Source organism: Girardinichthys multiradiatus, chromosome 21 (genome assembly GCF_021462225.1).
Source record: "Girardinichthys multiradiatus isolate DD_20200921_A chromosome 21, DD_fGirMul_XY1, whole genome shotgun sequence".
NCBI classification, from domain to species: Eukaryota; Metazoa; Chordata; class Actinopteri; order Cyprinodontiformes; family Goodeidae; genus Girardinichthys; species Girardinichthys multiradiatus.
Genome location: NC_061813.1, coordinates 19,624,752 through 19,639,171, shown reverse-complemented (window position 1 = coordinate 19,639,171; position 14,420 = coordinate 19,624,752). Strand labels below are relative to the sequence as shown.

The 14,420-nt window shown below is 40.3% G+C and overlaps 1 protein-coding gene across 3 annotated transcripts in view; it reads right to left on the bottom strand.

Moving 5' to 3' along the window:
* The window catches only part of cntnap2a (contactin associated protein 2a), a 498,604-nt gene that overhangs the window by 71,532 nt on the left and 412,652 nt on the right, over positions 1-14,420 (bottom strand). For all 3 annotated transcript variants that reach the window (XM_047349232.1, XM_047349233.1, XM_047349234.1), the window contains exon 18: positions 4,879-5,049. In XM_047349232.1, the coding sequence (XP_047205188.1) occupies positions 4,879-5,049 (171 nt within the window). The remainder of the gene's footprint in view (positions 1-4,878; positions 5,050-14,420) is intronic.

The following is a 14,420-nucleotide window of genomic DNA, read 5'->3' as shown; positions in this document are numbered from 1 at the left end:
CGACATCCACACAGTGCAAGCTTCACACACAGCCCGCTCCAAGCACCCCCGCTACATCCTGCCCCCCACCACACTGCGCGTCGCAAAGGCAAGGCCAAGGCCCAGCGCAACGCTACCCCAGCTGGTTGTTGGGGGGTTTTAACATAAAACAATTTTTAAACAGTTCAAGGGGCATGAATACTTTTGGAAGACATGCTAAGTAAAAGAATTCACTGGTATATTTTATTCTCAGCAGAAAGCTACTGATTGTTTTAGAGAGGCATCCAAGAAAGCTGCACAACCTGATTCCAAACTTGGAGTTTTGGGTCTTCACTTGAAATAACCAATGACACAGTTTGCAAAGCTTAGTAGAAAAGGACTTTCCTCTGCTGGATACCAAACTTAAATATAACCTCTGGGTAAGACAGACCGTGAGGCCTCTTGAGAACTGAAAAAGTGGCATATAGAGCATACTTTCCCTCAAGCCGCAGAGAATTCAAAAAGTCAAGCACTCATCAGACCTTTCTGCTTGTCCTCGGTTCTGTCACTTCTGAGTAAGTCTTCAGCGCTTCCTTGCAAAAATGATTATGTATCCACCCCTCAGTATAAAGATTAAAACAGGAATATGACTTTCAGCCTGCTGAGGTGAAAGTAATGTGTATTTTATAAAAAAAAAAAAAGGTTTTGTGAGAGTATCAGTAAATGTGTGTTACAGTGCTTTGAGCCCCTGCGATGGCAAAGCCGTGCTAGTCTAGTTTAATGCTGCCATTTCATGCCCTCTCTGGATTGCAGCAGATAGAGTTTTGCACGAGTGAGAGGGCAGAGATTATGTGTGTGTTTGTCCTGCCGAGTGTGCATTCTAGCCGTTTAGTGCTTGTGAGTCTAAACGTGTGCTGCGGGGCAAATGCAAGATGATAGCAACGGAGACGAGAGAAAAAAAATCAATGTGGGGGCATTTTGAAAGCCTCTGGAGATATAAGTACACACATTTATAAAAGCTCACAAACACACCGCACACACAAGCTAAATGCTTACTGTCTTTGTGATTTGTGTACAGGGTGGAAAGACATACACCAAACCTCTGTAACAATTTCTCACAGTGTTTGCATTTATAGAATAAAACATTTGCATGAAAAGAAGTGTTTGACTTATGCAGGAATTAGGAAAATAAAAAGCTTTTAGACCACACGTGCTAAAAGCTGACCAGCGTATCGTTATTTGGTGAAAAGGATTCAGGCAAACCATTAGCAAATAATTTTTTAATTTGTATCTAATACAACAATAGCTTTGCACAAATTTCCCACACTGTCTGGAAATGGTCAGCAAGCAACTCTGACCCAAATGTTCAAATCCTCCTACATCACAAAAAAGAAGCAATTAACCATAAATCGACTGGCCTGCTGTGCAAGGACACAGCTACACTATAAAGCTCTGTGATTAATTTGAAAAGATTTTAAAACTCCTGATGAGAACGGTTCCACTATGGGAGTAGGGAATTTAATCTAAACCACCGAAACAGATCATAGAAACTCACCAGGTGGCATTTCAACCATAAGTCTCAAGGAGATTTTGATGGGTTAGAAATGTGTCTTTTGGGGTTTTAAAAATGCTTCTCCTCTCTTTCACATTCTCTTCTGTTTCAATTGGCAATGTTTGACAGGCTTGTGTCTGACCGTCCAGTCAAATAAAGGGACATCATTATGAGATGATAAAATATACCGACCAGTCAAACATAAAAAATGACTGACAGGTATTTGAGATAATTACCATTCAATGTTTCAGTGTATAGCTTCCACATGTTTTGCTGTGTTTACCATGTCCCCTACATTCCTGGCAAACGGGATGTTTTAGAGTTTTCTTTCAATACTGACTTTTTTCTCACCAACCTCCCATATTGGCCAGATTTGTGAACTGCAGGACTAATTGCTGTTGTGTCAACATATTTTCCCACCTGAGCAGCGACTCTCTGCAGCATCGCATGAACATTGGGGGCAATTCCACTGGATTGGCAGACCGGGGATGTGGTCCCACTATTGAAAAAGGGAGACCGAAGAGTGTGTTCTAACTATAGGGGAGTCACACTCTTAAGCCTCCCTGGTAAGGTCTATTCGGGGGTTCTGGAGAGGAGGATAGTTAAACCTCGGATTAAGGAAGAGCAGTGTGGTTTTCGTCCTGGCTGTGGAACACTGGACCAGCTCTTCACCCTCAGCAGGGTCCTGGAGGGTGCATAGGAGTTCGCCCAACCAGTCTACATGTGCTTTGTGGCCTTCTCCGGGTCGGTGGGGAGGTCCTGTGTCAAGTATCTTGGGGTCTTGTTCACGAATGAGGGAAAAATAAAGCAGAGATCGGTAGATGGATTGGTGCTTGGGTGCTTTGGTGTGTGCTGGCTCACTCCCGGTGGCTGCTTGCCGAGGCCTGGCCCCCTGGGCTCTGTCGGGGGCTCTGTCTGGGGCTTCAGCACTGTCGCTACTGAGTGGCTCCCCTGGGACTCTCCACTGCTCTTCTCTGGGGGGGTTGCGGTAGTCCCAGCAGTGGTTCTCCTGGGGTTCCTGTGCTTTGGGGGGCCTTTGGATGTCTGTGGCTCGGATCTCCTCATTGTCCGCCCGGGTACCACGGGGCAGGTCGGTGGGTCCTCAAACTCCCTATTGCATATTTTTGTGGAGAAACCTTGTATACAAAGCACATCCACACTCATACTCACAGGTGTTAAGCTTCAGGTGTTGACAGATACACAGATGTTTTATATTGGGCTGCACCACAATATAAAAAAAACAAAAAAAAAACAGCTGCAGGTGTATAAGCAAGCAGGGTGTAATCTTTTATTCTCTTCATCCTTCTTTCTCTCCTCCACTCTTTCCTTCTTTTCTCCCCTTTTGCCCCATCTCTCTCTTTTTCAAGCTTCTGTTTTCCTTTTCATTTCAGTCTCTGTGTCCATAACAATTGAAATATTCCCAAAGAAGTTTATAATAAAATTTCTTTTATAAATATCAAGCACTTTAAAGCATTAGCTGTGATGCTCCGCCTGTGAAAGTAAATCTGTTGGGCAATTTCTTGGCACTCAGACAACAATTCTGAGCGATACTCTGCCGGACAAGACACGGTAAAAAAAAAAAAAGATGGATTGGTGCTGTGTAGCAGTGAAGCGGGCGCTATACCAGTCTGTCATGGTGAAGAGAGAGCTGAGTCAAATAGCGAAGCTCTCGATTTATCGGCCGATCTACAGTCCTACCCTCATCTATGGTCAAGAGCTTTGGATCACCTACGGCCCAAATGACTGCTGGAGATTCAGCCTTTTTTCTCAGTATTTTTACTCAACTAAGTGCAGGTAGCAGTCTGAAACAGCTACAGTTTTGACTCTTCAGTCTCGTTTATTCTTAATTATACAAGAGCTTTGCACCTGCAGTAGAAAGCTAAATCACAATGTGCTAGATACGTTTCTCCACCTGGACAGAGTTTGGAGAAAGTAAAGTCTCTGGATCTGTGAGAGTTCATTCACAGCACTAGGGAGAAGATGCAGAAGATATGATCATGTTAGGTGTAGAAAGTGGAAGTTTGCAGACAAAATATCTGCAAGTTAACTCTTTTACCTATCTGGTTATTGAGAGTAACTTTAACTGAAAAATTTGAAAAACACTCATAGAGCGCAGACCATAGACACTTGTCAGTTTTTTTCCACACTGAAATACACTGTCACTGATATATACTCTCTGGCCACTGCATACTCGCTCCAGACAGGGTGATGAGCCATGTGGGAATTCCAAGTTGTTGCACCACGGTCCTTCAATGATAATGAATCTTTCAAAAAAAAAATTCTAGATCCAGATGGTTCTCCGCATCAACACCAAAATCTAAGTATCTGTTCCTTATCCTAATATGCACCTTGTCTGAAAATTTCATCCAAATCCATTCATAACTTTTTAAAACATTTTGCAAACACACAGACAAACTGACGCCGACAAAAACACTACCATCTTGGTGGAGGAAATGTCAAACACAACTGAACACACACAGTATTTGTCGTCTTCAATGTTTCACTAAGGCTGAGAAAGCGTATACCTGGTAATACCAAAAACTTATAAAACTAAAGATACTTTCTTTTTGGAACTACTTTGGTCTCCACAAAGCGTCCGATGAACATAAAGACACAAAAAATTAACTTTGTTCACTGACAGCCCTGAATCAATCATAGTGTGTGACTGTAGTGTATGTGGACAGCAAAGAAATAGAATAGAAATGTCCTTTTTTGTCCCACAGTGGGGAAGTTTAGGTTTACCAGGAGCAAAGTAAAAGGCAATTAAAGCATGCAGATACACATAAAGGTAAAAAATATAAAAGCAAAAAATAAGAATAACAGATTGTAAGGGAACAATTTACAGCATATGAAAAAATACTGTACAGTTATTAAAAATAACAATGTTTCCATGTGTGCTGTGATTTTCTTCCCTGAAGATTAAAATGTTCCTATTCACACACAAAAAACATGCTTCAGAGAAGGGAAACTGAAAAGAAGAGAGACAGAAGGGGTGTGTGAATGTAGGAACAGGGGCTTGTGTTATGTCATCCCTGAAAATGGGTTATTTGGTTTAACAGAAGTTTATAATGGACATAATTATTGTGCACACCAATTACCTTAAATAAATGATTGCTCTCTCCCGCAATCACACAAGGCGTGTGCTATAATCAAAAAGGCAAATGGCTGTTCCTGGTGCATGTGTGTGCACATGTGTGTTTGCATAGACCTTTATGTTAGTGAGCGTGTGTGTAAGATGGGGTGCACCAACAACTGTCAGACCGGCACACATGGTTGGATAAAGATTCGACTTAAGGATATAGAAGAAGAAAGACAAACACAAAGAAACGACTCTCCTGCACTCACAGAGCATCTGAAAAGCATCTTACTCTTGAGCTCCAGGCGGATGAAGTCAGTGTTGCCCAGATTTTCCAGAAAGACGCCGTAGGGAGCGCTTGTCTTGAAATAGAAGGAGATGTCAGCGCTGGTTTCTCCCTGAAAGGTGGCAAAATGCAGGTACGATGACGGGGTGGTGAATGATGCTGCATTCCAGTAGTTATCTGTGAGGGGTGGGGGTGGGAAAGACAACTTTGAGAGACAGTTTTCTGCAGCAGCTGTTAAAAGCTTCATAAACACTATAAAAGAAAGGAAGTCATCTGATCTGATTAACTGCAGAATAATTTCAATGCTGAATTGTTAAAAATAAAAAAAAATTATTTAAGGAATATCTTGATTTTTTTTCCATCTCGAAACTATAAAAACATGTTTAATATTTAATATCTCCTTGTATAATTGTTTTACCCTCTGCAATTCTATTTCTATAAAGAAGTTGACACAGCCTTTAATTTTCTGCAGCTTTAATAAAGTTTGAAAGAATCCTTTAAAAATGCTTTTTTATTATAAATCAGGTCTTAAAATACAAAATATAGCACACAGAGAAGAAATTTCAGTATTTTCTGTAAGTTTTCGAATGACTTTTGAATGAAAGGAAACCAAGGGCAACTAATGGAGACAAAGTAGCAGCACGCTGAACAGCTGCTGATGAACTATCAGACTGTGGTTGATGAAGTGACTCCTCTGCTGTCTGCTCTTCCCCCTGTCTAGCCCCCATCACTCAAGGCAGATGAAGAGTATTGGGAAAACAGTAGGGGCAGAGGAGAGCACATGCTGAGGAGAGACGACATGAGAAGCGATAAGAGGGCCTGGCATGGGTGAAAGGATCGAATATTGAAGACCGGATGGAAAAGGTAGAAAAGTCATGCAGAGGGCAGATGATAGCAGAGAAAGAAAAGCCTAAGGGCTTGTGATGAGTAAGAATAGGAACAAGTGAAGGCTATTACGTTATCAGCTAACTGAGAGGACTTAGATGCCTAAGAGGACACCGCTTTTGACCCACTTCTGAAAAACAGGTATTTGTTGGACTCAAGAGAAGAATCTGTGCTTATGACAGCAACTAACAATAAATTTGACCTTTCATGAATCTTCATTTGTACTACAAAGTTAAACATGTAAATGCCTAAATGTATTTACTTATGTCCATGTCAAACCTACTAACCATATCAAGACAAGGTATAAGCTGACAGGCTGGGCAAAGAGACCATTGAACAGAAATGCCGCTAAAAGATCATTGGCCACTGTGGGGGAGTTGCAGAGATTCACAGCTCAGTTGGGAAAACCTATTGACAGGACCACTATTAGTCATGTACTTCACAAATCTGGCCTTTTTGGATGAGTAGCAAAAATAAATCTACTGTTAGAAGAATGCCAAAGGAAGTTTATTTTGCTGTTTGCCACAAGCCACGCAGATGAGGCAGCAAAATGTGTTGAAGACAGTATTCTGGTCACATTAGACAAAAAAAGCAAACTGCTATGTGTAGTGAAAAACTAACACTGTACATCACCCTACATACACCATACCCATGGTGAAACATGGTGGCCACATCATGCCTAGGCGGGTGCTTTTCTACAGCAGGGATGCAAAAGCTGGTCAAAACTAATGGGAAAATAGATTAAATTAAAGACAGGGCCAACCTAAAAGAAAATCTGTCAGAGGCTACAGAGGACAACAACCCAAGACATAAAGCTAGAGCAACAATGGAAGGGTTTAGACCTTAGCATTATCATTTGGTAGAAGAGTCTAGTTGAAGTTACTGTGCACATACGGCCTCCTTTTAGTCTAACTTAGCATAAGCTATTTAAAACAAATCTCAGTCTATAGATGTACAAAGCATGTGGAGACATGTCATTCTATATAGTACTGACAGAATAAAGGAATACAAAAAACACAAACACTTTTTTGTATAATTAATAGTAAAAAATCTGGAAAACCCTGTAAGATTTGGTTCCACTTCAAAATTAAGTGTTTCTGTTGGTCTATTAGGTAAAATTACAATGAAGTGCTTTAAAGTTTAAGGTTGTAACATCACAAAATGTAAGAAACTGAAGGAGTATAAATCCTTATGCAATGCACTGCATTTTCATATACTGTAGATGTTTCAGATATGTTGCATATGTGTTTGTATACTTGTGAGCGCAGGTATCTGTGTTTGTGTGTCTCCTGCTGCTGTGTGACAAACCTTTCCCTAATGACAGACCTGCGATCCTCCCTCCTCCTTCGTGCTGAAAATTCTTTTCACCAGAGGCAAGGACGGATAGTAGCCAAGGTCACATGTCCACACTAACCAACGTGCACAGACAACAGCGTGCTGATAAAGTCTTTGTGATAAGCATTTGAAGTTGAAATATTGTTCATGTTTCTATTGGAGGCACAGCCAGTTACTAAACATGACTAATTCAGGACCTAACCTCAGGGTGCCTGCAGGGGGCACAAAAGCAAATAATGATGTAGGTACTATTCTATTCCATTACCAAGGAATTAAAAACTTAGAAAACCACACAGTTGGTAGCAAAAACATTAGCAACCAGTAAGAACCTGCTAGTAACTAAAGAATATACAACTAGGACTAATAATAAATCTTTAGAAAATAACCACTAACAGAACAACACTGTTTCAATGCATTTAGGCCCAGTTTGCAGTTTGATCACAATGGTGCCAACTACAGGAATAAAATGACATTGTCATGTGTGCTTTAAAAATCATGTAGTAAAAATGAGTTTCAAGCTAAAGTGTAAAAGAAAGGATAACAAAGAGACAGAATCCAGAATGACACTTGGAAACAGAATCACAAATAGGAGGCAAAATTGTTGTTGAAGGAGGGGGCGGAAACAAGACGAAAGAAGAAGACAAGTGGGAGGAAAGCGAAACTACTCAAAAGAGATTCACGGTGACAGAACCAAAGGAGAACAAAAGAATCAGAGAGCTGATAGAGACCCAGACTCTGAGAAAAATCAGTGCTGGAAGAACAAACATGGAAGCCAAATGATGAACCTCTTACTGCTCTTGTGTCAGTATCGCAGGTGTAACTGTTTGACCAGGCTCTACAGCACATTCATCCCTCCATATTGAAATGTTTAGCAAACAAATGTGAAAAAAATATTAGCTTGTTGAATATGATTCCTAATATTCTTCATATAAAATAAGGTTTTATAAATATGTCACACCTACAGGAGAAAAACAGTTTTTAAAGTCAGGCAAGTCATTAAGATGTCGCAATACAATCTTGAAGACAAATAGTTTTGTTTTTTTCATATTCAGGATGTAAGATAAAAACATACAAACATAAAAGCCTTTTGGAGAAAAACATTTATTCATAGAGATGAGCTTACTAAATCATCACTAAATCATTTCTAAGTAATTATTTGTCAAGCTAATGCAAAGTATGAAATTTCCTTTTATCACATATTTTCCTGCATGTCCTTCAGTTCTTTTCTTGTTCATCATAGTCTCAGTTTTACCCCCAGTTCATCTGTGGCCTTTGTTGCCACACTGAACAATTGTTAAAAGCATTGCTTATTAGACACATATTACTGCAAAATAGCCTTTATTATATTTTACAAGAATGTGTGTGGATACTTGGAGGACTCATTTTTTTGTGAGAGTATGAAATTCTAATACAGTTTACAGTACAGACCAAAGGTTTGGACACACCTTCTCATTCAAAGAGTTTTCTTTATTTTCATGACTATCAATATTGATAGGCATCAAAACTATGAATTAACACATGTGGAATTATATACTGAACAAAAAAGTGTGAAACAACTGAAAATATGTCTTATATTCTAGGTTCTTCAAAGTAGCCACCTTTTGCTTTGATTACTGCTCCACACACTCTTGGCATTCTGTTGATGAGCTTCAAGAGGTAGTCACCTGAAATGGTTTTCACTTCACAGGTGTGCCCTGTCAGGTTTAATAAGTGGGATTTCAAGCCTTATAAATGGGGTTGGGACCATCAGTTGTGTTGTGCAGGAGATGGATACAGTACACAGCTGATAGTCATACTGAATAGACTGTTAGAATTTGTATTATGGCAAGAAAATAGCAGCTAAGTAAAGAAAAACGAGTGGCCATCATCAGTCCGAACAATTGGAAAACTTTGAAAGTGTCCCCAAGTGCAGTTACAGAAACCATCAAGTGCTACAAAGAAACTGGCTCATATAAGGACCTTCTCAGGAAAGGAAGACCAAGAGTCATCTCTGCTGCGGACGATAAGTTCAAGGTTAACAGCAGCTCAGATTAGAGAACAGGTCAATGCCACACAGAGTTCTAGCAGCAGACACATCTCTAGAACAACTGTTAAGAGGAGACTGTGTGAATCAGGCCTTCATGGTAAAATAACTGCTAGGAAACCACTGCTGAGGACAGGCAACAAGCAGAAGAGATTTGTTTGGGCTAAAGAACACAAGGAATGGACATTAGACCAGTGGAAATCTGTGCTTTGGTCTGATGAGTCCAAGTTTGAGATCTTTGGTTCCAACCACCGTGTCTTTGTGCGGCGCAGAAGAGGTGAACGGATGGACTCTACATGCCTGGTTCCCACCATGAAGCATGGAGGAGGAGGTGTGATGATGTGGGGGTGCTTTGCTGATGACACTGTTGGGGATTTATTCAAAATTTAAGGCCAGCATGGCTACCACAGCATCTTGCAGCGGCATGCTATTTCATCCGGTTTGCGTTTAGTTGGACCATCGTTTATTTTTCAACAGGACAATGACCCCGAACACACCTCCAGGTTGTGTAAGGGCTATATGACCAAGAAGGAGAGTGATGGGGTGCTGCGCCAGATGACCTGGCCTCCACAGTCACTGGACCTGAACCCAATCGAGATGGTTTGGGGTGAGCTGGACCGCAGAGTGAAGGCAAAAGGGCGAACAAGTGCTAAGCATCTCTGGGAACTTCTTCAAGACTGTTGGAAAACCATTTCAGGTGACTACCTCTTGAAGCTCATCAACAGAATCAGTCAATTTCTACCGCTTATTCCATAGTGGGTCGCGGGGGAGCTGGTGCCTATCTCCAACAGTCTATGGTCGCCAGTCCATTGCAGGGCAACACACAAACAACCACGCACACAGTCATTCATACACCTAAGGGCAATTTAGAGTTACCAATTAACCTAACAGGCATGTCTTTGGACTGTGGGAGGAAGCCGGAGTACCCGGTGAGAACCCACGCATACACAGGTCCTTCTCAAAATATTAGCATATTGTGATAAAGTTCATTATTTTCCATAATGTAATGATGAAAATTTAACATTCATATATTTTAGATTCATTGCACACTAACTGAAATATTTCAGGTCTTTTATTGTCTTAATACAGATGATTTTGGCATACAGCTCATGAAAACCCAAAATTCCTATCTCACAAAATTAGCATATCTTTAAAAGGGTCTCTAAACGAGCTATGAACCTAATCATCTGAATCAATGAGTTAACTCTAAACACCTGCAAAAGATTCCTGAGGCCTTTAAAACTCCCAGCCTGGTTCATCACTCAAAACACCAATCATGGGTAAGACTGCCGACCTGACTGCTGTCCAGAAGGCCACTATTGACACCCTCAAGCAAGAGGGTAAGACACAGAAAGAAATTTCTGAACGAATAGGCTGTTCCCACAGTGCTGTATCAAGGCACCTCAGTGGGAAGTCTGTGGGAAGGAAAAAGTGTGGCAGAAAACGCTGCACAACGAGAAGAGTTGACCGGACCCTGAGGAAGATTGTGGAGAAGGGCCGATTCCAGATCTTGGGGGACCAGCCGAAGCAGTGGACTGAGTCTGGAGTAGAAACATCCAGAGCCACCGTGCACAGGCGTGTGCAGGAAATGGGCTACAGGTGCCGCATTCCCCAGGTCAAGCCACTTTTGAACCAGAAACAGCGGCAGAAGCGCCTGACCTGGGCTACAGAGAAGCAGCACTGGACTGTTGCTCAGTGGTCCAAAGTACTTTTTTCAGATGAAAGCAAATTCTGCATGTCATTCGGAAATCAAGGTGCCAGAGTCTGGAGGAAGACTGGGGAGAAGGAAATGCCAAAATGCCAGAAGTCCAGTGTCAAGTACCCACAGTCAGTGATGGTCTGGGGTGCCGTGTCAGCTGCTGGTGTTGGTCCACTGTGTTTTATCAAGGGCAGGGTCAATGCAGCTAGCTATCAGGAGATTTTGGAGCACTTCATGCTTCCATCTGCTGAAAAGCTTTATGGAGATGAAGATTTTATTTTTCAGCATGACCTGGCACCTGCTCACAGTGCCAAAACCACTGGTAAATGGATTACTGACCATGGTATCACTGTGCTCAATTGGCCTGCCAACTCTCCTGACCTGAACCCCATAGAGAATCTGTGGGATATTGTGAAGAGAACGTTGAGAGACTCAAGACCCAACACTCTGGATGAGCTAAAGGCCGCTATCGAAGCATCCTAGGCCTCCATAAGACCTCAGCAGTGCCACAGGCTGATTGCCTCCATGCCACGCCGCATTGAAGCTGTCATTTCTGCAAAAGGATTCCCGACCAAGTATTGAGTGCATAACTGTACATGATTATTTGAAGGTTGACGTTTTTTGTATTAAAAACACTTTTCTTTTATTGGTCGGATGAAATATGCTAATTTTGTGAGATAGGAATTTTGGGTTTTCATGAGCTGTATGCCAAAATCATCCGTATTAAGATAATAAAAGACCTGAAATATTTCAGTTAGTGTGCAATGAATCTAAAATATATGAATGTTACATTTTCATCATGACATTATGGAAAATAATGAACTTTATCACAATATGCTAATATTTTGAGAAGGACCTGTATAATTCCTCATGTGTTAATTCATAGTTTTGATGCCTTCAGTGTTAAGCTACAATATTCATAGTTATAAAAATAAAGAAAACTCTTTGAATGAGAAGGTGTGTCCAACATTTGGTCTGTACTGTATATCTTAGTTGCCTAACGCTGAACTATGTAAAGCACTTCTGGATAAATGGAAGAACAGAGAGGAGCCTAGAAATAAATCGGCATAAAAATAAACAATGGGTAAAAAGCCATGTTATTGAACAAACCCAAACTCATTCAGCCGCATTTACAAAGTTTGTTCTGTGCTCAATTTAGCCACTTGTATCTGGGATACCCTTCTTTCAGTCATCATCCATAAATCAAGAGCTAAGATGAGGTTTTGAAATTTAGACTCTTTCTTCAGCATTACAGACTAGAGCAACGCCCCCATTACAGCAGACAAAACCCTAATCTTTTTCTGTCACTCATGAACAATAATTAGCATATGCCTTAATAGCCTTTTAAGCATATTGGTGACCTTTTTTGCAAAAACATATACCAAATGTTGTAAAAAAGAGTGCATGTTAGGCAATACCTTTTGTGACAAGGTGATATGGAAAGTAGAGCCACTGGATTTGGGACCATCAGTACACAATTTTTTTACTTAAAGTTTAGGATATCTGTAAAAGAAATACTATCATGTGTAAACAGTTTTCTGAAACACACAAGTTTAATTGTACCCAGGAGTAAGGAGGCTTACCACCTAATGAACACCACAATTCATTGCTTCCATGTTGTAGTCTTTGATCCCTCGTGTCATTAAGTGAAGCTCTGTGTTACACAAAAAACTGAAAACAGCTGCTGACCTCGAGCACTAAGGGAGCTGCTTCAGAAGACATAAAACCAACCCAGTGAACTGTGGAGAATGACACGATGTGAAATACAGTTTGAGGTGAAATCAGGGTCCGGAAGCCAAGTGGATGATTCATCTGTTTGTGCTTGACCAGATGGGTCACATGCCAGCGCCAACAGATGGTAAGGATGACTGACTGCACTGCCGCAGGTCATTAACACGGACACTCTAGAGCAGACAAACTACAACAGGTAAAATTAAGTACATGAGAAATCACATTAGAAATACAAATAATGTACTTGGCTAGAGGGTATGAGACACTATAGATAAGCTGATGTGAAAAAGCAGTTGCCCCCTTAAAGATTTCTTCTAGAATTGAATCTCCAAACAATTTTATACTATATAGCTATTTTATTATCAGGCAAAGATAACCAGAGTACATACAAAAAGCAGTATTCACATGACAATTTTATAATTTAAGGGGAAAAATTATCCAAACCAACTTTACAAAAAAATGATTGCCCCCAAAACCTGAAACTGGTTGTGCCACCCTCGGTGGGAACAATTGCCATCAAGTATTTGCCATAAATAGCAATGAGTGAAGAAGGTTTGCTCCACTATTCTGTGGTTTAATTCAGCTACACTGGAGGGTTTTCGATCATCATTGGCCTGTTGAAGCCCTTGTCACAATTTGATTAAAAAACCTAGTCACTTGAAGACTTTCTTTTTGCCTGATCCTTTCAGAGGCGGACTTACTGGTTTGCTTCGGGTGATTGTTCTGCTACATAACCGAAGTACAGTTGATTTTAAGGTCACAAACTAATGTCAGCACACTCATGGGAAGGTTTTAGTTTGCAGAAATTTTGCTTTGCAACCCATTCCAGGGCGATAGAGGTTTGCTTTGCATCTTTCTTTAGATTGGAGCAATTAGGATCCAATTTCTTAGATGTCTTCAACCTTTTAAGTGTGACAAAAAATCAAAAACAGAAGAAATACTTTTTTTTTATAGCATTATAATGCCAAAAAAGCTCCTACTGTTTGCGCATCACATAACATTTTGAGTGTGTTGTTGTAAATTACTTAAATCTTTTATCTTTTTTCAGTGGAAAAAGAAACCAAATCACCATAGAATCTAATCTAACTTTTTCAATTACTTCCTATTCTCCCACACCTCATACTTTAAGTTGTTATATAAAGTTTTCATCAAAGCACTCAATATAGTCTCATCTATACAAGGTGCCCCTAAGGGCACAGCTCAGATAGGGCTGTTGAAAACACGCAAACCTATGTACAGTTCTGCAAAGAACTGAATGCTGGCACGTCATGCATTCTTCCTCAATCATTTTTTAATTTCCACTGAGACCTGTATTTATTCTCATTTGTGTAATTGAGCCATCTGTGGCCTGTCATTTTATGGTCTAGGTATGGTGTGCGCAGGGTAAATGTAGCATTTGAATATTCAGGTAATTAGTTTTTGCCTGTCATTTGAGACCCTTATCAATCTTTCTGTGTAATTAAGTTGCTTGTCATACATTTTTAGCCCTAAACTCTGTGAGCGCAGAGCACAAATGAAGAAATTACTTAACAAAAAGAGAAATAAGAACCCATCAAGTATTCTTCTTTGCAGCTATTTTTGTAATCTGTAAAAATATATAATAACTGTACTTTTCATGAATTTACATAGACTAGATTGGATAGGTTTGACATAGATATGTAATCATTATTTAATTTCCATTCAATCAGGTAGGTTTGTTCAGATTTAATGAAGCTTCTTGCTGGAGATGTGAGAGCAGGTTAACTTTCTTGAAACAACTAGCTGCAAAACAAGCAAAACACACAAGAAACAATATATCATTAAAACAATCAGTATAATTAGATACTTTTGCGAGGAGTGATGAATGTTAAGTGCGAAACAGAAACTGAGCAAAGT